General features: G+C 39.5%; 1 protein-coding gene across 4 annotated transcripts in view; it reads left to right on the top strand.

The window, feature by feature from the left end:
* SIL1 (SIL1 nucleotide exchange factor) overlaps nt 1-25557 on the top strand; it is a 324181-nt gene that overhangs the window by 157518 nt on the left and 141106 nt on the right. For all 4 annotated transcript variants that reach the window (XM_037801498.1, XM_037801499.1, XM_037801500.1 and 1 more), the window contains one exon: nt 14924-15044. In XM_037801498.1, coding sequence (XP_037657426.1) covers nt 14924-15044 — 121 coding nt within the window. The remainder of the gene's footprint in view (nt 1-14923; nt 15045-25557) is intronic.

Below are 25557 nucleotides of genomic sequence, written 5' to 3'. Positions count from 1 at the left end.
CACAAAATGGAATACAAACACAAACAAATGAGCCTGACTTCATTACAAATAACATAATCATGCTAAAGAGGGTAGAGAAGAAAAGAATTAAGTAACTCTGAAAAACTGTGTCTTGGCTGGATAGTGTAAGGCTAAATACGAAAGAACTGTACATAAATGCTGAAATCTAGTTGGTAAAAGTGTTTCTCATAGGGGTATGAGTTAGCAATTCTGAAACGACTTCATTTTTAAACTAAATTTGAACAATAAGTAAATACGTTATAGATAATGACAGCCTGGTTTTTCACTGTTGGAGAAAGAAGGTACAAATAAGGGATGAAGGGTGACTAAAACGAACCCTGTGCTGTTAGATTGGAATCTAAGCTATCTGTATAAACTTGTAGTTTCTACTATTAAACAGATAAATAGATAAAGAAATTTAGATGTGTGTATGTGGGTGAGATAGTACACATATATAAACTTTCTAACTCTGCCCACTAAGATGGCCTAGAAGCAATGACACTGCAGTAGTAATGAGCACACTAAGTACCCAGGTCTCAGCTTCTAAATACTGTTCTCTAATAAAACGAACTACACCTCCTTGAGAAGTGGTTGATTCCAGGAGTGGGGCAAGGACAGTGCAAGAAAGGGCTTGTCACAAGAACACAAGAGCCAACCTGAAGGTGCTCCTAATGCCCAAACAATTTGAACAACAAAATAAATAGTGATAGTACTGGATTATAACCCATAGAATAAAATAAGTATCCATGAGTCCATATTGCTATAAATGAATAATTACATAGATGGTTGGAGAAGTGATCATTTTTCCTTGCAGTGAAATTCCAATTAATAAATTGTGGAAGGAAGGACAGAAATATACAATGACTATTAAGCAAATACCACAGTGATAAGTTTGCAAATGGATTCCTCTGATGGTGAGCAAAGCTTTGAGGAGAAAAGGGATTTGCATAATATCAAAGTATTTCCCCTGTAATTTTTTTTTTACAGCTCGTAATAATTTATAGTATATTCATAAGATTGTGCAACCATCACCACTATCTAATTCCAAAACATTTTACCACCCCAAAAGGAAATCTTGTACCCATTAGCAGTCAGTCCCTATTCCCATCCTCCCTACCTTCCCTGATAGCCACTCATTTGTTTTCTATCTCTATGGATTTGCCTATTCTGAACATTTCATATAAACAGAGTCATATAATATATGGTCCTTTGTGACTGGGTGCTTTCATACAGTGTTAAGGTTCATCCACATTGTAGCATGTGTCAGAACATCATTCCTTTTTATGGCTGAATAATATTACATGGTATGGATATACCACATTTTATTTATTCATTTGTGAGTTGATGGGCATTTGGATTGTTTCTATATGTTGGTTATTATAAATAATGCTTCTATGAATATTCATGTACAAGTTTTGTTGTGAACATGTATTTTTAGTTCTCTTGGGTGTATACCTAGGAGGGGAATTGCTGGATCATATGGTAACCATGTTTAACTTCTGAGAAACTACCAAACTGGTTTCAGCGGTGGCTTCTTCCAAGATTTTTGTTTACTACAGTAAAAAAGCTCAGTGGAGGCTACCTTTAATTGATCAATGCCAGTATCACCAGTTACAAGCCATACTGACGTCATGAACCAGCGCTTCTGTGATATGATGCACTAAGAGGGGCATGGCATTGTTTCTGTGTTGCTTCTGACAGGGAAGCATGACCTCATCTAATCATGAGAATATATCAAAAAGGCTCAAAGAACTGATCAGTATTTATTTGGTGTGTCAAGGCCATGAAAGATAAGGAAAGACTGAAGAACTGTTGCAGACCAGGAGACTAGGGAGAAATAACACTCAAAGGCCATGTGGGATCCTGGGACAAAAAAAAAAAAAAAAAAAAAAGCATTAGTTGGCACTGGTAGGGTTTGAAAAGGATCTTTAGTTTGGTTAATGGTATTGTTAATTTCCCTGTTTTGATAATTGTACTATGATTATGTAAGATGTTAACATTGGAGAAGACTGTATGAGGGATATATGGAAACTACTTTTTTTGCAACTTTTGTGTAAATTTAAAGGTAGTTCAAAGTAAAAACTTAAAAACACAGTTATTTGTTCTCATTCACATGTCTGCAAATCAGCTGGGCTTGGATGAACATGGCTAGGTTCAGCTGGCCTTGGCTCTGATCTGTGATTTGGGTCTAGGTCTGCTGTGTGAATCTCTCACCCATCTTGGATCAGAAGGCTAACTGTAGAATGTTCTTCTTATGGCGATCGCAGAAGCCCAAGACACATGCCAGTCAGGCAAGCGTGTTTTAGATCTCTGCTTGTGTCATATTTGCAAACATTCTATTGTTCAAAGCATGTCACAAGTCACGTCCAAAGTCCAAAGTCAAAGGGTGAGAAAGTAGACACCACCTCTAGTGGAAGGAACTGCAAAGTCTCTTGGCAAAGTGTGTAGAGATGAGGAAGAAAATTGGTAACAATGATGAGACCTACCACAGATTTTCTTGGGAAGAGCAGAAGGTTGTTACCTGGGTCTTTGGCTGTGACTAAAGTCAGTGACAGAATGTCCTAATCGGTATTAGATAATATGTACAGTACCTCGTGCTGGGGTACTCCACCTTGGGTTCAGCCCCCAGGGATCCAGGGGTGGGGAAGGAGACTGATAGTACAGGCTTTGCAGGCCTCTTTGTCTTTCCGGGACCCTATCTTGTTTTCTGGCTTTGCCCTTGCTCCCCACTCTTCAATCCTTAACTTTTTACCTTTAGCTGCATGTATCTTGTGACTCCTCTCTGCCACTTCTCTTCCCCAGTGTTCACAGAGGCCCTAGAAGAACACAGGTCGGATCATACACTCTCTCTAACTTGGCCCTTTTCCCAATTGGGTGGAGACATTTGAAATACTGTATTTTCTGCTGCTTCTGCCATTGCTGCTGCCACGGCTGATTTGTGTATTTTAAGTGAGCATAACCTGTATTTTAAGTTAATGCTATTGTGGTTGCTCTTGCCCCCTGTGGAGGCTTATGTGAAGGGAGTAATTTTGTAATTTTCCTCAAATGAAATTAATTGATTCCCAAAAGATCCTAGTCTCTTCCTTGGCCCATTTAATGCAGTCTAACCTGTTGGTTTCTGAAGCTTATAAACTCATGTGCTTTCTTCTTTTAATCTCTTCCTTTGAAAAAAAGTCAGAAAAATCAGGACAGTATTATTATTACTACTATAAGTATTTCATTACTAAAAATAACTATTATCATGACTGCTAATTATTATAAATCTACCTGCCCTAGTGAAAAATCTTTGTTGTCCTCTCCCTACACCCTTAGATCAGCTAGGATTTTCTCTCATTTTCACTTTTTCACTCAGTAAATAATTATCTAGGGTTTAATATTTGCTAGGCCCTCAGGATAAAATGGTGAGCATTTACGTTAACCACATAAATACAATAACTAAAATGTGACTACCATTTGTGGTAAGGGCTATTGTGCCAGTTTGAATGTATTATGTCCCCCCAAACGCCATTATCTTTGATGTAATCTTGTGTGGGTAGACCTATCAGTGTTAATTAGATTGTAATTCTCTGTTTCCATGGAGATGTGCCCCACCCAACTGTGGGTGATGACTCTGATTGGATAATTTCCTTGGAGGTGTTGGCCCGCCCATTCAGGGTGGGTCTGAATTAAATTACTGGAGTACTATATAAGCTCAGACAGAAGGCGCAAGCTTGCTACAGCCAAGAGGGACACTTTGAAAAACTCACTGGAACTGAGGGAGGAGCTTCAGCTTACAGAGACATTTTGGAGACGGCCTTTGAAAGCAGACTTTTGCTGCAGAGAAGCTAAGAGAAGACAAACGCCCCAAGAGCAACTAAGAGTGACATTTTTGAGGAGCTGAAGCCTAGAGAGGAATGTCCTGGGAGAAAGCCATTTTGAAACCAGCACTTACAGCAGATGCTGGCCACGTGCCTTCCCAGCTAACAGAGGTTTTCCAGATGCCATTGGCCATCCTCCAGTGAAGGTACCTGACTGTTGATGCATTACTTGGACACCTTATGGCCTTAAAACTGCAACTGTGAAACAAAATAAACCCCCTTTTATAAAAGCCAGTCCATTACTGGTGTTTTGCATTCTGGCAGCATTAGCAAACTAGAACAGCTGTGAAGAAAAGTTTTGGAAAAACCTTTAGAGGGCAACTGGATCTGGTCAGGGGGAGCAGAGTTTGTCTCTCAGAGGAGGTGACTCTAAGCTGGGAGTAGAAGTTGAGATGGAGACAGGGACTGCAAAGAGTGATCCAGACAAAGAGAACAGCAGGTAAAATGACCCCATGGTAGGAGGGAGCATTGTTTTTTTTTTTTCCAGTGTGGCCTAGTGTGTGGGGAATGAAAGGTACACAAGGCTGGAGAAGCAAGCAGGGACTGGATACTGGAGGGCCATACTGACCCCAGTGTTCTTTATCCTAAGAACAGTAGGAAACCACTAAAAGGTTTGAAGCAGGAGAGTAACATGGTGAGGTTTGTGTTTTGGAGAAAAAAATTCATTAGTTTTAAAGAACAGTAGGATTGGGAGTTAAGAGTGTATGGGGGAGAGGCGGGGCAAGATGGCAGACTGGTGAGCTGTATGTTTTAGTTACTCCTCCAGGAAAGTAGGTAAAAAGCCAGGAACTGCGTGGACTGGACACCACAGAGCAATCTGTCTTTGGGCATACTTCATACAACACTCATGAAAACGTGGAACTGCTGAGATCAGCGAAATCTGTAAGTTTTTGCGGCCAGGGGACCCGCGCCCCTCCCTGCCAGGCTCAGTCCCGGGGGAGGAGGGGCTGTCAGCTCCAGGAAGGAGAAGGGAGAATTGCAGTGGCTGCTCTTATCGGAAACTCATTCTACTGATTCAAACTCCAACCATAGATACACTGAGACCAGACACCAGAGACTCTGAGAGCAGCCAGCCCAACAGAGAGGAGACAGGCATAGAAAAAAAACAACACGAAAAACTCCAAAATAAAAGCAGAGGATTTTTCGAGTTCTGGTGAACACAGAAAGGGGAAGGGCGGAGATCAGGCCTTGAGGCGCATATGCAAATCCCGAAGCAAGGCTGATCTCTCTGCCCTGTGCACCTTTCCTTAATGGCCCTGGTTGCTTTGTCTATTAGCATTTCAATAACCCATTAGATCTCTGAGGAGGGCCGTTTTTGTTTTTTTGTTTTTTTTTTTAAATCCTTTTTGCTTTTTCTAAAACAATTACTCTAAGAAGCTCAATACAGAAAGCTTCAAAGAATTGCAATTTGGGCACGTCAAGTCAAGAGCAGAACTAAGAGAGCTCTGAGACAAAAGGCAATAATCCAGTGGCTGAGAAAATTCACTAAACAACACAACTTCCCAAGAAAAGGGGGGTGTCCGCTCACAGCCACCATCCTGGTGGACAGGAAACACTCCTGCCCATCGCCAGCCCCAGAGCCCAGAGCTGCCCCAGACAACCCAGTGTGACGGAAGTGCTTCAAATAACAGGCACACACCACAAAACTGGGCGTGGACATTAGCCTTCCCTGCAACCTCAGCTGAATGTCCCAGAGCTGGGAAGGGGGAGCAGTGTGAATTAACAGAGCCCCATTCAGCCATCATTTGAGCAGACTGGGAGCCTCCCAACACAGCCCAGCAGCCCAGAACTGCCCTGGGGGGACGGCACTCACCTGTGACATAGCACAGTCATCCCTCAACAGAGGACCCGGGGTGCACAGCCTGGAAGAGGGGCCCACTTGCAAGTCTCAGGAGCCATACGCCAATACCAAAGACTTGTGGGTCAGTGGCAGAGACAAACCGTGGCAGGACTGAACTGAAGGATTAGACTATTGCAGTAGCTTTAAAACTCTAGGATCATCAGGGAGATTTGATTGTTAGGGCCACCCCCCCTCCCCGACTGCCCAGAAACACGCCCCACATACAGGGCAGGCAACACCAACTACACACGCAAGCTTGGTACACCAATTGGGCCCCACAAGACTCACTCCCCCACTCACCAAAAAGGCTAAGCAGGGGAGATCTGGCTTGTGGAGAACAGGTGGCTCGTGGACGCCACCTGCTGGTTAGTTAGAGAAAGTGTACTCCACGAAGCTGTAGATCTGATAAATTAGAGATAAGGACTTCAACTGGTCTACAAACCCTAAAAGAACCCTATCAAGTTCAGCAAATGCCACGAGGCCAAAAACAACAGAAAATTATAAAGCATATGAAAAAACCAGACGATATGGATAACCCAAGCCCAAGCACCCAAATCAAAAGACCAGAAGAGACACACCTAGAGCAGCTACTCAAAGAACTAAAGATGAACAATGAGACCCTAGTACGGGATATGAAGGAAATCAAGAAGACCCTAGAAGAGCATAAAGAAGACATTGCAAGACTAAATAAAAAAATGGATGATCTTATGGAAATTAAAGAAACTGTTGACCAAATTAAAAAGATTCTGGACACTCATAGTACAAGACTAGAGGAAGTTGAACAACGAATCAGTGACCTGGAAGATGACAGAATGGAAAATGAAAGCATAAAAGAAAGAATGGGGAAAAAAATTGAAAAACTCGAAATGGACCTCAGGGATATGATAGATAATATGAAACGTCCGAATATAAGACTCATTGGTGTCCCAGAAGGGGAAGAAAAGGGTAAAGGTCTAGGAAGAGTATTCAAAGAAATTGTTGGGGAAAACTTCCCAAATCTTCTAAACAACATAAATACACAAATCATAAATGCTCAGCGAACTCCAAATAGAATAAATCCAAAAAAACCCACTCCGAGACATATACTGATCACACTGTCAAGCATAGAAGAGAAGGAGCAAGTTCTGAAAGCAGCAAGAGAAAAGCAATTCACCACATACAAAGGAAACAGCATAAGACTAAGTAGTGACTACTCAGCAGCCACCATGGAGGCGAGAAGGCAGTGGCACGATATATTTAAAATTCTGAGAGAGAGGAATTTCCAGCCAAGAATACTTTATCCAGCAAAGCTCTCCTTCAAATTTGAGGGAGAGCTTAAATTTTTCACAGACAAAGAAATGCTGAGAGAATTTACTAACAAGAGACCTGCCCTACTGGAGATACTCAAGGGAGCCCTACAGACAGAGAAACAAAGACAGGACAGAGAGACTTGGAGAAAGGTTCAGTACTAAAGAGATTCGGTATGGGTACAATAAAGGATATTAATAGAGAGAGGGAAAAATATGGCAAACATAATCCAAAGGATAAGATGGCCGATTCAAGAAATGCCTTCACGGTTTTAACGTTGAATGTAAATGGATTAAACTCCCCAATTAAAAGATATAGATTCGCAGAATGGATCAAAAAAAATGAACCATCAATATGTTGCATACAAGAGACTCATCTTAGACACAGGGACACAAAGAAACTGAAAGTGAAAGGATGGAAAAAAATATTTCATGCAAGCTACAGCCAAAAGAAAGCAGGTGTAGCAATATTAATCTCAGATAAAATAGACTTCAAATGCAGGGATGTTTTGAGAGACAAAGAAGGCCACTACATACTAATAAAAGGGGCAATTCAGCAAGAAGAAATAACAATCGTAAATGTCTATGCACCCAATCAAGGTGCCACAAAATACATGAGAGAAACATTGGCAAAACTAAAGGAAGCAATTGATGTTTCCACAATAATTGTGGGAGACTTCAACACATCACTCTCTCCTATAGATAGATCAACCAGACAGAAGACCAATAAGGAAATTGAAAACCTAAACAATCTGATAAATGAATTAGATTTAACAGACATCTACAGGACATTACATCCCAAATCACCAGGATACACATACTTTTCTAGTGCTCACGGAACTTTCTCCAGAATAGATCATATGCTGGGACATAAAACAAGCCTCAATAAATTTAAAAAGATTGAAATTACTCAAAGCACATTCTCTGACCACAATGGAATACAATTAGAAGTCAATAACCATCAGAGACTTAGAAAATACACAAATACCTGGAGGTTAAACAACACACTCCTAAACAATCAGTGGGTTAAAGAAGAAATAGCAAGAGAAATTGCTAAATATATAGAGACGAATGAAAATGAGAACACAACATACCAAAACCTATGGGATGCAGCAAAAGCAGTGCTAAGGGGGAAATTTATAGCACTAAACGCATATATTAAAAAGGAAGAAAGAGCCAAAATCAAAGAACTAATGGATCAACTGAAGAAGCTAGAAAATGAACAGCAAACCAATCCTAAACCAAGTACAAGAAAAGAAATAACAAGGATTAAAGCAGAAATAAATAACATAGAGAACAAAAAAACAATAGAAAGGATAAATATCACCAAAAGTTGGTTCTTTGAGAAGATCAACAAGATTGACAAGCCCCTAGCTAGACTGACAAAATCAAAAAGAGAGAAGACCCATATAAACAAAATAATGAATGAAAAAGGTGACATAACTGCAGATCCTGAAGAAATTAAAAAAATTATAAGAGGATATTATGAACAACTGTATGGCAAGAAACTGGATAATGTAGAAGAAATGGACAATTTCCTGGAAACATACGAACAACCTAGACTGACCAGAGAAGAAATAGAAGACCTCAACCAACCCATCACAAGCAAAGAGATCCAATCAGTCATCAAAAATCTTCCCACAAATAAATGCCCAGGGCCAGATGGCTTCACAGGGGAATTCTACCAAACTTTCCAGAAAGAACTGACACCAATCTTACTCAAACTCTTTCAAAACATTGAAAAAAAATGGAACACTACCTAACTCATTTTATGAAGCTAACATCAATCTAATACCAAAACCAGGCAAAGATGCTACAAAAAAGGAAAACTACCGGCCAATCTCCCTAATGAATATAGATGCAAAAATCCTCAACAAAATACTTGCAAATCGAATCCAAAGACACATTAAAAAAATCATACACCATGACCAAGTGGGGTTCATTCCAGGCATGCAAGGATGGTTCAACATAAGAAAAACAATCAATGTATTACAACACATTAAAAACTCGAAAGGGAAAAATCAATTGATCATCTCAATAGATGCTGAAAAAGCATTTGACAAAATCCAACATCCCTTTTTGATAAAAACACTTCAAAAGGTAGGAATTGAAGGAAACTTCCTCAGCATGATAAAGAGCATATATGAAAAACCCACAGCCAGCATAGTACTCAATGGTGAGAGACTGAAAGCCTTCCCTCTAAGATCAGGAACAAGACAAGGATGCCCGCTGTCACCACTGTTATTCAACATTGTGCTGGAAGTGCTAGCCAGGGCAATCCGGCAAGACAAAGAAATAAAAGGCATCCAAATTGGAAAAGAAGAAGTAAAACTGTCATTGTTTGCAGATGATATGATCTTATATCTAGAAAACCCTGAGAAATCAACGATACACCTACTAGAGCTAATAAACAAATTTAGCAAAGTAGCGGGATACAAGGTTAATGCACATAAGTCAGTAATGTTTCTATATGCTAGAAATGAACAAACTGAAGAGACACTCAAGAAAAAGATACCATTTTCAATAGCAACTAAAAAAATCAAGTACCTAGGAATAAACTTAACCAAAAATGTAAAAGACCTATTCAAAGAAAACTACATAACTCTACTAAAAGAAATAGAAGGGGACCTTAAAAGATGGAAAAATATTCCATGTTCATGGATAGGAAGGCTAAATGTCATTAAGATGTCAATTCTACCCAAACTCATCTACAGATTCAATGCAATCCCAATCAAAATTCCAACAACCTACTTTGCAGACTTGGAAAAGCTAGTTATCAAATTTATTTGGAAAGGGAAGATGCCTCGAATTGCTAAAGACACTCTAAAAAAGAAAAACGAAGTGGGAGGACTTACACTCCCTGACTTTGAAGCTTATTATAAAGCCACAGTTGCCAAAACAGCATGGTACTGGCACAAAGATAGACATATAGATCAATGGAATCGAATTGAGAATTCAGAGATAGACCCTCAGATCTATGGCCGACTGATCTTTGATAAGGCCCCCAAAGTCACCGAACTGAGCCATAATGGTCTTTTCAACAAATGGGGCTGGGAGAGTTGGATATCCATATCCAAAAGAATGAAAGAGGACCCCTACCTCACCCCCTACACAAAAATTAACTCAAAATGGACCAAAGATCTCAATATAAAAGAAAGTACCATAAAACTCCTAGAAGATAATGTAGGAAAACATCTTCAAGACCTTGTATTAGGAGGCCACTTCCTAGACTTTACACCCAAAGCACAAGCAACAAAAGAGAAAATAGATAAATGGGAACTCCTCAAGCTTAGAAGTTTCTGCACCTCAAAGGAATTTCTCAAAAAGGTAAAGAGGCAGCCAACTCAATGGGAAAAAATTTTTGGAAACCATGTATCTGACAAAAGACTGATATCTTGCATATACAAAGAAATCCTACAACTCAATGACAATAGTACAGACAACCCAATTATAAAATGGGCAAAAGATATGAAAAGACAGTTCTCTGAAGAGGAAATACAAATGGCCAAGAAACACATGAAAAAATGTTCAGCTTCACTAGCTATTAGAGAGATGCAAATTAAGACCACAAAGAGATACCATCTAACACCGGTTAGAATGGCTGCCATTAAACAAACAGGAAACTACAAATGCTGGAGGGGATGTGGAGAAATTGGAACTCTTATTCATTGTTGGTGGGACTGTATAATGGTTCAGCCACTCTGGAAGTCAGTCTGGCAGTTCCTTAGAAAACTAGATATAGAGCTACCATTCGATCCAGCGATTGCACTTCTCGGTATATACCCGGAAGATCGGAAAGCAGTGACACGAACAGATATCTGCACGCCAATGTTCATAGCAGCATTATTCACAATTGCCAAGAGATGGAAACAACCCAAATGTCCTTCAACAGATGAGTGGATAAATAAAATGTGGTATATACACACGATGGAATACTACACGGCAGTAAGAAGGAACGATCTGGTGAAACATATGACAACATGGATGAACCTTGAAGACATAATGCTGAGCGAAATAAGCCAGGCACAAAAAGAGAAATATTATATGCTACCACTAATGTGAACTTTGAAAAATGTAAAACAAATGGTTTATAATGTAGAATGTAGGGGAACTAGCAGTAGAGAGCAATTAAGGAAGGGGGAACAATAATCCAAGAAGAACAGATAAGCTATTTAACGTTCTGGGGATGCCCAGAAATGACTATGATCTGTTAATTTCTGATGGATGTAGTAGGAACAAGTTCACTGAAATGTTGCTATATTATGTAACTTTCTTGGGGTAAAGTAGGAACATGTTGGAAGTTAAGCAGTTATCTTAGGTTAGTTGTCTTTTTCTTACTCCCTTGCTATGGTCTCTTTGAAATGTTCTTTTATTGTATGTTTGTTTTCTTTTTAACTTTTTTTTTTCATACAGTTGATTTGAAAAAAGAAGGGAAAGTTAAAAAAAAAAAAAAAAGAAAAAAGAGAAACAAGGAAAAAAAAAAAAAAAAAGATGTAGTGCCCCCTTGAGGAGCCTGTGGAGAATGCAGGGGTATTCGCCTACCCCACCTCCATGGTTGCTAACATGACCACAGACATAGGGGACTGGTGGTTTGATGGGTTGAGCCCTCTACCATAAGTTTTACCCTTGGGAAGACGGTTGCTGCAAAGGAGAGGCTAGGCCTCCCTGTATTTGTGCCTAAGAGTCTCCTCCTGAATGCCTCTTTGTTGCTCAGATGTGGCCCTCTCTCTCTGGCTAAGCCAACTTGAAAGGTGAAATCACTGCCCTCCCCCCTACGTGGGATCAGACACCCAGGGAAGTGAATCTCCCTGGCAATGTGGAATATGACTCCCGGGGAGGAATGTAGACCCGGCATCGTGGGATGGAGAACATCTTCTTGACCAAAAGGGGGATGTGAAAGGAAATGAAATAAGCTTCAGTGGCAGAGAGATTCCAAAACGAGCCGAGAGATCACTCTGGTGGGCACTCTTACGCACACTTTAGACAACCTTTTTTAGGTTCTAAAGAATTGGGGTAGCTGGTGGTGGATACCTGAAACTATTAAACTACAACCCAGAACCCATGAATCTCGAAGACAGTTGTATAAAAATGTAGCTTATGAGGGGTGACAGTGGGATTGGGAATGCCATAAGGACCAAACTCCACTTTGTCTAGTTTATGGATGGATGTGTAGAAAAGTAGGGGAAGCAAACAAACAGACAAAGGTACCTAGTGTTCTTTTTTACTTCAATTGCTCTTTTTCACTCTAATTATTATTCTTGTTATTTTTGTGTGTGTGCTAATGAAGGTGTCAGGGATTGATTTAGGTGATGAATGTACAACTATGTAATGGTACTGTAAACAATCGAAAGTACAATTTGTGTTGTATGACTGCGTGGTATGTGAATATATCTCAATAAAATGATGATAAAAAAAAAAAAGAAAAAAAAAAAAAGAAAAACGGGGACAAAAATTAAATGAGAAACAGTGTGGGATGGGGGGATGGAATGTTTTAGAGTTCTTCTTTACTTTTTTTTTGAGTAAGGAAAATGTTCAAAAATTGATTGTGGTGAATGCACAACTATATGATGGTACTGTGAAAAATTGATTGCATACAGTGGATGATTGTAGGGTATGTGACTATATCTCAATAAAACGGTATTTTAAAAAAACTATAAATTTCAAAAAACAATACCACACATAGGCAGACAGAGTCATTCTCTGACAGTATTTGGGGTGAGGGTGGGCTTCCATTTAAAATAGTCAGAAAATTAAATAAAAGCAAGAAAAAGTGCTTCAGCACCAAAAAATGTTTCCCATAAAGCTGTGTCAATAAAGACTATCTTTCAAAAGAAAAAAAAAAAAAAAAAAAAAAAAAAAGAGTGTATGGGGAGGCCAGGCAGGGGGCTACTGCAGTGTCTGGAAGAGACATGGTGATGGCCTGAACAACAGAAGTGGTGGGAAAGATGGAGAGAAAGGTATGTATTCAAGCGATGTGGAGCAGGAAAAATCGACAGGTTTTAAAGATATATTGGGTATGTGGGGAGGGGGTGTAGGAGAGGAGAAAAATCAAGGACTACCTGCTTAGAATTCAGCCAGGAAGAGACTATGTTGTTTATTCGATTTTGGGTCTCTCCAAGTGAGGCAATCTCTCCTCTTCACACATTCAGAGATGAGTGTAACAGGATAGCAGTTGCCAATTCGTTGTTATCCTTACTGGTCAGTGTTTAGCCTCATCTCCTCCCAGGACCATCTTCCTCAGTCATTAGCAACTAATAATTAGCATTATTTTGCAAGCCCAGCCTGGCACTCCTGATGGCTGCTACCCTAGCAGCTTTCCCCCAGTACCTCCTGTTCCGCTAGCCTCTTCTGCTCATTGCCTCTTGAATGTGGCTTGTCAGTTTCTTGTCAGCCTTTGCATGTGGGCTCCCTCTATTTGGGATTCCCTTTTTTCCTGGGCTAGATCTCACTTTTTGCCTCAATTAACCCCCAACTCACCTTATTTAGGAATCCTCCCCAGAGAAGGATTTCTCCACTCTATTTTGAATAAAAATTTTTCTTTTTCTTTTTTATTCTTGCAGCATTTTGGACTGGTTTTGTACTGTAAGCTCCCATTTTATGTAGTCAAGGATACAAAAACTCCCCTTGAAGCAGGCAGCAGGAACAGAAGCAGCATGTTTTGGCATGGTACTCCCCAAATTCCTTGGTTCACAGAGGCAGGTAAAACTTGGAGTCGAGTAGGGTCCTGCCAGAATTGAGAAAACTGTTGAATTCTTGCTATACAATTACCTTTTTATATTCAGGGTATACCTGATCATTCTGAGAGAGCTTATGCTATGTGCTTCCCTAGAAGAATTTGTTTTTCAGATTGTCAGCTTTTTTTGGGTTCTTGAATCAAACTCAGCAAGGCACTGTAATCCTTTGGAGGGAGAAAGCAGAGTCAGCACCCAGGGATCAGAGCAGAATCTCTGCTTCTAGATTTCTAATCTCCTGAACATTCTTTTTCCATGAAATTCTATATCCCAGAAGCTATTGAAATTCTTCTCTATTCCTAGTGCCTGCCGCGGTGGCTTGTTTATAGCAGTTGCTTGGCGAATATCAATTGCTTGAATGAATGAATGAATGAGTATAACATTCCATTTGTAGTATGTAATCTTGCACAGTTGCTTTTTAACTATCCTTGGGTAACCTCGTGCAATGTATATGAATATCCCATTGATTCATAACACTTGCTTTCCTAGCTATTGGATTAGCTCCTCTGAGGCAGGTGTGTGTGGGTTTTTAGTTTCTGTTGGATCTATTTCCTGCCCCCTTGGCTTGCTATGTCCTCCTGCCTTCCAGTCTCTTCCTTTTCGCTTCTCATAAATGTTAAGTGCCACAAATTTTATGTGCCGGGCTCTGTCCTAGGGGCTGGGGAAATAAAAAGGGAGAAGACACAGTCCCTGGGAGGAGGAAGCCTCATAGAAGGAGCCTCATTAAACAGATGGGAATGGTGAGGCATTAGCATGCTGGGTTGGCAGGCTCTTTGGGGTTCTCTGGGACCCAGGAGAGAAGAGGAAGGAGGTCATGGAGGAGGCAGTAACTACTAAGGGATAAGTAGGTATTCACCTGGTGCAGTACGCACATAACAGAAAGGCTTATTAATTCAATTTAAAGAAACCATAGTGTGGCTATGTTCAAGTTCTGATGGGGGGGATGTTGGTTTCTGGATTCAGCTGTGGATTCCATTGCCCACCTTGCCTAATTCCCTTACTAGATATGGATTAGATAATGAGTATATATGAGTTTTATGTGTGTGTGTGTGTTAGAGGGAGAGATGGATAGATTGAGGAGGGAACTGGGTACAGCAGAGTCTGTGCTTCCCAAACTAATAAGTTCTGTTGGCTCATGAGCCACCCCTTCCATCCCTGTATCCCTCCAAGGACCCCATACCATGAACCTTCTCTTTTCTTGGCTTTTAGGTCAAGCAGTTCCTGCAGGATCCCATGTGCGGCTGCATCTCCAGACTGGGGCAAGAGAAGTGAAACTTCAAAATGAGGATAAATTCCAAAATAATTTGAAAGAGGTGAAAAAAGGCAAAAGGTATATGGTCAACCCTAGGGGCTGGGAGACTAAGTAAAGGCATTGATTTTGTAATACTGAAAGTAATGACAATGTGATGATTCTTACCTAAATTCATGCGGCTTTTTTTTTTTTTTTTTTTTTTTTAATTTAATCGCCTAGAATTTGTGATAAATCTGTCAGGGTTTCATGAAAGTTTACTTCTACAGTCTTTGGAAAGAAACAGTTTGCAAAGCAAATTGATACTTTAAAGAAGGCTGTAGGGGGAATGCTTAACCTGCTTTAAAAATGCAGCTATTTTCCCAGTACTTTAAGAGCACCCATTTGAATCCCAGCAATTAATGTGCTGATTACAGATGAGTCATCTGTTCATTAAAACAGGCCTGTTAGGCCTTCCGCTTTGCAGTAATACTTCCTCGGTGAACAATAAAACTGCATTTTAAAGTCTTTAATTTAGACTAACTTTTCCTCTTGTTAGTCCATATTAAAACAGGCTTTCTTATGATATAAAAGTAGAAGCAACTGCAGTTATCCAATGGTTAGAGGTTCCCTTATTTTGTAATAACTAAGTTTGGATTAGTTGACGTTGGAGAATTCTCTATTTTTCTATTCTTCACCTTGAATTAAAACATTTTCTCTGCTTCATATTTCCTGCATGAGGAGGAAGGAGGTTGACTTAGCGGGTTTTGGGGGCTGCTGGACTTGTGCAATTGGAAAGATCGATAAACCTGCCATGAGGTTTCTAACAGTGGGGCCAGGAAACTATGGCCTGTGGGCTAGATTGGAACTGCTGCCTTTTTTTGTATGGCCTGCAAAGCTAAGTTGGTTTTTCATTTTTTAATGGTTGGAAAAAATCAAAAGAAGAATAAATATTTCATGACTTATAAAAATTATATGAAGTTTCAGATATCAAAGCCCATAAATAAAGTTTTATTGGAGAATAGCCATGCTCATTCAATTATGTATTGTCTGTGGTTCTTGCTACAATGGCAGAGCTGAGTAGTTTGGCTTGAGACCACAAGTTCCACAAAGCTAAAATATTACCTGGCTCTTAACCGATGTTTTGTCAACTCCTGTTCTAATACATGAAAGTAATGGGAATCAGTCGTGGATTGAGTGGGTTAATGTTACTCAGTCCTTTGATTTGTATTATTTTAACAACACTTTGCAGTTATTTATGAGGCATCCTAAAATTAGAAAGGGACCTTAGAGACTCAATTTTAACCTGAGTCTTTTCCGTTATATACCTGACAGAAGGCCACTCAGTCTGCCCATTTGCACCTTCAGTCAGTGACACATATAACCTCACAGAGAAGCCTGTTCAGATTTGGGCAGTTTTCACTGGTAGAAAATTCTACTTTATATTGAAATTGAGGCAGTTGGACTCTTTACAGTCACCCCAAACTGGGAAGGATCTTTCATCTGCTTCCGTGTGTCCAGATTTGCCTGTATTTTGAGTGGCCCAGGAAACAGGATTATTCTTTTCTCATACCATCTAAGGAAGAATCATATGTCATTGTTGTGGCCTCTACCAACTTCCCTCCATCTCCAGCACACATATACAGATGTCTTTCAGTGTCTCAGACTACTTTCAGGTAGTCTGTTCTCAAATCTAAGCCAACTCTTCCTTTCTAAAGAAAAAGCCTATTTTAAGAACGGTGAGTTAGAAACTTGATGAATTTAGAGTTTTTTGTTTGTTGGTTTCTATTCCATGCAGTTACTTCTCCAATACCTGCCTATAGAGCATCAGAAGCTCTTAGTGTTTTGTCTGTTGCTCATCTCTTTTTAGATTAGAAAGCTGAGCCATCTATTTGATCTGTAGAAGACATGGCCTAAGGAAGAGATGTTTGTCTCCACTCCTGCCTCTTTTCTGCTTTGGGATTTTTCTCAGGGCTGGGCACTGGCATAGCCTCTGGGATGTGCTGGACAAGTTCTCTGCTTTTTCATTGTTTTTAGCTAGTGTCAAACCTGTCTGAACAGAATCCCAAAGCCATGGACAAAGTGGCTTCGGTGTTCAGTGCCGTGAGCTTAGTGAGTCTCCCACTGCCTTTGGCAATGACTTCTTCCTCCTGGGGTGGACCTCATCTTGTGCTCACCCAATTCCACTTGACATTGTCTTCCCAACTCTTCAGCACTGGAATGGGAACAGAGGCTTAAGGGTGAGGCCAAGCCCCTGAAATTGTTAAAGTATTTTGCTTACTTGTTTATTTTGTTTTGGGGGACAAGATCCACAGATTGCATCAGATTGTCAAGGAAGCCGGTGATCCTACCCTGGTAAGAACCACTGCCCTAGAGAGAAATGAGGATGGTCCATTAAAGCCTAATCTATTCCAGCCTCTCCACTATTCCTGCTAGGTGTATGGCTGGCCATTCTGGTGCCCAGAGCTATAATGCCTATGAGCTCTAATGCCTGAAACAGGGCCCTTGACTCTGGCTTGTCCCAGAGTCTTCCTGGCACTGTCTGATGTCAATGCATGATTGCCTCTTAGCAGCAGGTTTCCCACTTGCTATTTATGCTTTGAGTGCCATCTCTATGGGTTTTAGTACATAGTACTGGTGTTTAAATATCCTTGTCATCATCTCTCCAGCACATCTCTCTTTCTCCTCTTGAACAACCAGCTTCTTTGAACTATCCCCCTGTGCTTAGGGATCTGAGGAATAAACTATGCCCAAAGTGTCCCATCTTGGGTTGATCACTTACCAATGTACAGAATGGTATAGTGGTTAATGGGGTGGGCTAAGGACAGGGCCACTGATTCGCTCCGTTTGTCCATTTCACAAGACACTTACTAAGTGCCTGTGTTCCAGATACTGGGGATATAGTACTAAACAAACAGACAAGATACCAGCCTCATGGAAGCTGGCAGGCAGAAAACAGGTAAATAAACACAAATAAGTTAATTATAGATTATTATAAGTGCTAGGGAAGAAATAAGCAAGGTGACGAGTCCGTTTTAGGATAGGATGGTTCTGGAGGACTTCATCAAGATGTTATTTGAGCTGAGACCAGAAGAATGAGGAGGATATAGCCATGCAAAGAAGTGGGCTTATTGGTTTGGAGTTAGAGCATTTTAAGAAGAGGGAACAACAAGAAGAGACCCTGGCTTTGTTGAGGAAAAGCCTTTGTCAAGTTTGAGAAACAGAAAAATGATCAGGGTGAATAGAGAGTAGGGAGAAGGAATAAGACTGATAGAAAATGAGGGTGCAGATGTAGGCAGGGGCCAGATTTAATGGAGTTTTGAAGAATGTGTTGAGCATTCTTCATTTAATATTTTTATTTCATTTTTAAATTAGAGAAGTAGGTTTATAGGACAATCAAAAATAAAATACAGGATTCCCATATATCAGCCTATTATTAACACCTTCCATTGGTGTGGTACATTTATTACAATTGAAAGCAATTACCTTTAACTTAATAATAACTTTAGCTTAACTTTAGAGTTCACTGTGTTGTGCAGTTCCATGGATTTTTTAAATAATTTTTTATTCTGGTACCATATGTATAATCTAAAATTTCTCCCTTTTAACTTCATGCCAATATGTAATTCAATGCTGTTAATTTGGTTCACAATGTTATGCTACCATCACCACCATCCATTACCAAAACTTTTCCATTGTCCCAAATAGAAACTCTGTATATTTTAAGCCTTATCTTCCCTATTTCCTTCCCTCACCCCATCTGTTGTAACCTGTATTCTAGATTCTGACTCTATGAATTTGCTTATTGTAATTCATATCAGTGAGATCATATAATATTTGTCCTTTTGTGTCTGATTTATTTCACTCAACATGATGTCTTCTAGGTTCATATTGCCACGTGTCAGAACTTCATTCTTTTTATGACTGAATAATATTCTGTTGTATGTGTATACCACATTTTATTTATCCATTCATCAGGTGATAGACACATGGATTGTTTCCATCTATGAGCAATTGTGAATAATGCCACCATGAGCATTGGTGTGAAAATACCTGTTTGAGTCCCTGCTTTCAATTCTTTTTAGTTTGTGTCTAAAGGGGGGATTGCAGGGTCATATGGTAATTCTATATTTAACTTTATAAGGAACTGCTGAACTCTTTTCTATAAAGGCTGCTCCATTTTACATTGCACCAGCAATGATTGAGTGTTCCTATTTCTCCACATCCTCTCCCATACTTTTAATTTCCTGTTTTTTTCCTTTTTTTTAATTTTATGCATTTTTTATTGTGAACTTTAATGTATATACATAACAGTGATAACTTTTAAAGTACAATTTAACAAGTAGTTAGCAAATTTCAAAGAATGTTACGGGTTACAGTTCTACAATTTCAGTTATTTCCATTATTGTAAAATATAACATATACAGAAAAGTGTTAACTTTCAAAGTACAGCTCTACAAGCAGTTAAATAGATAATTTCAAAAAATGTAATGGGTTACAGTTCCACAGTTTGTGTTCTTTCCTTATTGTGAAATACAGGATATATACAGAAAGGTGATAACTTTCAAAGCACAATTCAACTAATAGTTATAGAACAGATTTCAAAAGAATGCTATAGGTTACAGTTCCACCATTTCAGTTATTTCCTTCCAGCTATTCTAATACCCTAGCATCTAAAATTATATACATATATATTTATATAAAGTTTCAATATTCACAATCCTTTGTTAAATCCTGTCTTATCTGTTGCTACCCATTCCTCTTGTTTAATCCTTTTCTCTATCTTCAGGGGTGTCTAGGCAGTGACCAGCCTAACTTGTTCATATTGAAAGGGGGTGTCAACATTATGGGGAAGGGGGCTGCTTCTGATTGTTGTTCTTAAAGAGGCTTTTGCCTCTGGGTTTTCAGACTTGTCTGGCGTAGGAATACTGGCGGATTTAAGTTTCTGAGAGATAAAATTTAATGAGTGAATCATATATAGAATCTCAGATAGGGACCTAGGTATTCTGGGACTACTGTTGGTAAGGGCATGGCATATTGTGGCCATTTGGGATGTCTAGCTGGAGTTTGCTTAGAGAAACTTCCAGGATAGCATCTTGACTCTATTTGAGATCTCTCAGCCACTGTAACCTTATTTTGTTACCTTTCTTTTTCCCCTTTTGGTCAAGTAGGCATTTTCAATCCCTCACTGCCAGGGCCAGGCTCATTCCTTGGAGACATGTCCCATGTCACCAGGGAGATTCATTCCCCTGGGAGTCATATCCCACATTGGGGGGGGGGTTAATGAATTCATATGCCAAGTTGGGCTTAGAGAGAGAAAGGCCACATCTGAGCAACAAAAGAGATTCTCTGGAGGTGCCTCTTAGGTATAATTATAGGAAAGCTTAGCCTCCCGTTTAGAGCCCTAAGTTTTACAAGAGCAAACCTCAAGATCTAGGGCCTGATTTATTAAGTAGTGGTTCCTAATTTCACATAACATATATTCTGTCCCAAGATAAACAGTTCCTCACATTATCTTCACTTAGTTGTACAGTTATCATCACTCTCAATTTTAAACAATTTTCACAACTTGGAACATCTGAGAGCTCTTAGCTGCTAATTATTCATCCCTAGTATCAGTCTAGTGCTGGTAAGATATTCCTATTAAATATAGTCTATAATATGTAATGGGTAGTTTTTCCATATACCAGTCTGTTGTCAGCTCTTTGTCCTAGTGTCATACCTTATATCATGTTAACACTTATTTATGTTTGTAGTGCTACTCTGTGGGTTACATGCCTTTAAACAATCACTTTCGAATCTGTTCACCTTGAATACGGCACTGATACTTAAAGTCCCATTACTGAACTATAATCGCACCTGTCCATTCCCATACCGTTAAGTTCACCCTCATTATCATGTCTGTAGATAATAGATTGTGATTCCTGCTTCACTAGCTTCTGTTTATCTCTAGGTCCCCTATATTCTACGTTATAAGACACTGATTTTACATTGTTCGTGGAGTTCACATTACTGATAACACGCAGTATCTCTCCTTTTGTTTCTGGCTTATTTTACTCAGCATTTTGTCTTCAAGATTCATCCATGTTTTCATGTTTCAAAACCTCGTTCCTTCTTACTGCTGTGTAGTATTCCATTGTGTGTATATATCACATTTTGTTTATCCAGTCATCTGTTGAAGGAACTTGGATTGTTTCTATCTCTTGGCAATTGTAAACAATGCCGTTATGAACATCAATGTGCAAATGTCTGTTCATGTCACTGTTTTCAGAAGTGAAATTGCCAGATCGTAGGATAACTCAATATCTGATTTTCTGAGGAACTGTCAAACTGTCTTCCACCATGGCTGCACCATTTTACAGGCCCACCAGCAATGAATAAGATTTTCAGTTTCTCCACATCCTCTCCAGCATTTGTAGTTTCCTGTTTGTTTAATGGCAGCCATTCTTATTGGTGTGGGATGATATCTCATTGTGGTCTTAATTTGCATCTCCCTAATAGCTAGTGAATATGAACAGTTTTCATCTGTTTTTTAGCCATTTGTATTTCCTCTTCATAGAAATATCTTTTCGTATCTCTTGCCCATTTTATAATAGGGCTGTTTGTACTGTTGTCGTTGAGTTGTAGGATTTTGTTATATATGTAAGATACCAGTCTCTTATCAGATACATTGTTTTTGACTATTTTTTCCCGTTGTGTTGGCTACTGCTTCACTTTTTTTTTTTTTTTTTACAAATTCCTTTGAGGTACAGAATCTTTTGATTTTGAGGACTTCCCATTTATCTATTTTTTTCTTTCGCTGCTTGTGCTTTGGATATAAGGTCCAAGAAGCTACCTCCTTATTCTAGGCCTTGAAGATGTTTTCCTACATTATCTTCTAGGAGTTTTATAGTACTGTCTCTTATATTGAGGTCTTTGATCCATTTTCAGTTAATTTTTGTATAGGATGTGAGGTAGGGGTCCTCTTTCATTCTTTTGGATATGGCTATCCAGTTCTCTCAGCCCTATTTGTTGAAGAAACTGTTCTGTCCCAGTTTGGTAGACTTTGGGGCCTTATCAAAAATCAGTTGACTGTAGATCTGGGGGTCTGTTTCTGAACTCTCGATTCAATTCCATTGATCAATATGTCTTACCTTTGTGCCATTACTATGCTGTTTTGACTACTGTGGCTTCAAAGTCAGGAAGTATAAGTTCTCTCAGTCTGTTTTGCTTTTTTAGAATGTTTTTAGAAATTTGAAGCTCCTTTCCCTTCCAAATAAATTTGATAACTAGCTTTTCCAAGTCTGCAAAGTAGGTTGTTGGAATTTTGATTGGAATTGCATTGTATCTGTAGATTCAATGTTATTACTCTGAAGGCAGTTCTTGAATCAGCCATATTTTGTTTTTTAGCTGTCAGATCTATTTTTTCCCTCTCTCTATTTCCTTTAAGTTACCCTTACTAATACTCTTCAATTCTGTGCCCTTCTCCAGGCCTCTCTCTCCTTTCTTTTCTTGCCAGCCGGTAGAGCTCCCTTTAATATTTCTTGCAGGGCAGGTCTCTTGTTAACAAATTCTCTCAACATTTGTTTGTGAAAATTTTAAACTCTCCCTCAATTTTGAAGGAGAGCATTGCTAGATAAAGAATTCTTGGCTGGCAATTTTTCTCTTTCAGAATTTTAAATATGTCATACCACTGCCTTCTCGCCTCCATGTTACCCACTGAGTTGTCAATATTTAGTCTTATGTTGTTTCTCTTGTATGTGATGAATTGTTTCTCTCTTACTGCTTTCAGAACTTTCTCCTTGTTTTCAGTGTTTGACAATCTGATCAGAGTATGTCCCAGAGTGGGCTTGTTTGGATTTATTCTATTTGGAGTTCATTGGGGATCTTTTATTTGCCTATTTATACCATTTAAAAGGGTTGGAAAGTTTTCCCCGACAATGTCTTCACATACTCTGTCTAGCCCTTTTCTCTTCACCTTCTGGAACACCAATGATTCTTACATTTGTGTGCTTCATGTTGTTTATCATTTCCCTGAGATCCATTTCAACTTTAAAAATTTTTTTCACCATTTGTTCTTTTGGGTTTCGCATTCCATCGCTTTGTCGTCTAGTTTGCTAATTCGTTCCTCTCCCTCTTCAAATCTGCTGTTGTGTGTCTCAAGAATATTTTAATTTGATCAACAATCTCTTTTATTTTATAAGATCTTTTTTTGTTTACTCTTTAAAATTTTTTCTTTATGCTCTTCTAGGGTGTTACTGATGTCCTTTATGTCCTTAACCATGTCATTGAAGTTGTTTTGGAGATATGTGTGTACGTCTTTGGCTAATTGCTCCAAGTTCTGTTTCTCCTCCAGCTTTTTAATTTGGTCATTTGGGTTGTCCATATCTTCCGGTTTCTTCTTATGCTTTATAATTTTCTGTTGTTGGCCTTGTGGCATTTGCTTATCTTGGGAAGGTTATTTTAGGATATGAAGGATTATTTGAACATTTATCTGTAATTTGGCACAGCTACACCTTGGGGGGGGGTGCCCTTTTCCCTGTCCTACCAGCAGATGGTGCTCTTGAGCCACCTCATACCCTCAAGCCAGGTCTCCCACAACTTCGTATGTGTGCCGGGCAGGGTCTAAACTGGGGGGAAATCATTCAGTGCGCCAGTTTTACATGCGCACTGGGGACTGCTGGCCGGGTGGGAGGGAAGCGAGTCCTGTGCAATTTGGCAGGGAGTCTGCTCCAGGGCACAGTGGTCCCAGCAATTCCCAGGGCTATGAGTGGACTACTCTGGGGCTGCGGAGCTGTGCGTCTCACCTTCCAGCTCAAATGCTCTGCCGTCCCTGTCTGCTGTGAACCTGTGAACCTGTGAGTCCCTGGGGTTGTGGAGGGGCTCTTGGCACTTTCTTGTAGTGCCCTTGCCTCTTGACTCTACACACCATGGGCTTCTATAGAGGAAGAGTGGTTGTGGTCACAAGACTTCCAATTCTGAGATCCCTCACAGGAGCTCTTGGCCGTTGGACTGTGGACGGGGCATGGAAAGCTGTTCCCTTCTGCACTCATCTTCTGCTCCAACTGCCAGTGCCTGGCATGGGAACTCTCAGCCATGGGGCTGCAAAGGGTTATCACCTCAACCAACTGCTGAGAAGGGTGCACGAGATATGGAAGGCTGCTCCCTTCTGCACTTGTCAGCCGGCTCCAAGCACCCATTCCCAGTGGCATTTTGGGCCTAACACTCACTGTTCTTAAACACAGTTACGTCTCTCCAGCTACGTCCTCATTATGTGGTGTAGAAGTCTCTGCTTGGCTGATGGTACCTTGGAACTGCTGTTCTGGAGTGCTTTCTGTCCTTTATCTAGCGTTTATCAAAGAGGAGAATTTTGCTCTGCTTCTCCTAATCCACTATCTTCCTGGAAATCCCTCCTGTTTTTTTAGTAGTATCCATTCAGTGTGAGAAATGGTATCTTGTGGCTTTGGTTTGCATTTCTGTAATAGCTAATGATATTGAGAATCTTTTCATTTGCCTTTTGGCCATTTGTATATGTACTTTGGAGAAATGTCTCTTCTTTTCTTTTGCCCATTTTTGGATTGGGTTGTTTGTCTTTTTATTATTGAGTAGTAGGATTTCTTTATATATTCTGAATAATAAACCATTATAAATATGTGATTTCCAAATATTTTCTCCCATTCAATAGTTTATTCTTTTACTTTCATAGTAAAGTTATTTGATACACAAAAGTTTTTAATTTTTATGTGGTCATAGTTATCTTCTTTTTGTTGTTTGTTGTTGTTGCTTGTGCTTTGGGTGTAAGATCTAAGAAACCTTTGCCTAAACAAGGTCCTGAAGATGTTTCCCTATGTTTTTTTTTCTAGGAGTTTGATAGTTCTGGTTCTTATATTTAGGTCTTTGATCCATTTTCAGATGATTTTTGTATAAGGTGTGAGGTAGGGGTCCACCTTCATTCTTTTGTAAATGGAGATCCAGTTTTCTCAGCATTATTTGTTGAAGAGACTATTCTTTCCCAGTTGAGTGGTCTTTGCACCCTTGTCAAAAATCAGTTGGCCAAAAATATGAGGGTTGCTTTTTGAGCTTTCACTTCTATTCCATTGGTCTATATGTCTGTCCTTATGCCACTACCATGATGTTTTGATTGCTGTGGCTCTGTTATAAATTTTAAGATTGGGAGGTGTGAGTACTGCAACTTTGTTTTTCTTTTTCAGGATGGTTTTGGCTATTCAGGGTCCTTTACTGTTCCATATACATTTGATGATTGGTTTTCCATTTCTGTAAAGAATGCTGTTGGTATTTGATTGGGATTGTGTTGAATCTGTAAATTGCCTTTGTTGAAGTTGAAATCGTAATGATATTTAGTCTTCTAGTCCATGAACACAGAATATCCTTCCATCTATTAGGTCTTCTTTAATTTGTTTTAGTAGTATTTTGTAGTTTTCTGTGTATAAATTCTTTATCTCCTTGGTTCAGTTTATTCCTAGATATTTGTAAATGGAATTTTTTTCATGGATTGTAATCCCAGTTCATTATTAGTGTTTAGGAATACTGTTGATTTTTGCAAAATGATCTTTTACTCCAACTGTTTGCTGAATTCATTTATTAGCTTCAGGTACTTTGTTGTGGATTTTTTAGG

This window comes from Choloepus didactylus, chromosome 13 (genome assembly GCF_015220235.1).
Source record: "Choloepus didactylus isolate mChoDid1 chromosome 13, mChoDid1.pri, whole genome shotgun sequence".
Classification (NCBI taxonomy): domain Eukaryota; kingdom Metazoa; phylum Chordata; class Mammalia; order Pilosa; family Megalonychidae; genus Choloepus; species Choloepus didactylus.
The sequence above is the reverse complement of the archived record's forward strand: the minus strand, read 5'-3'. Positions and strand labels throughout refer to the sequence as shown.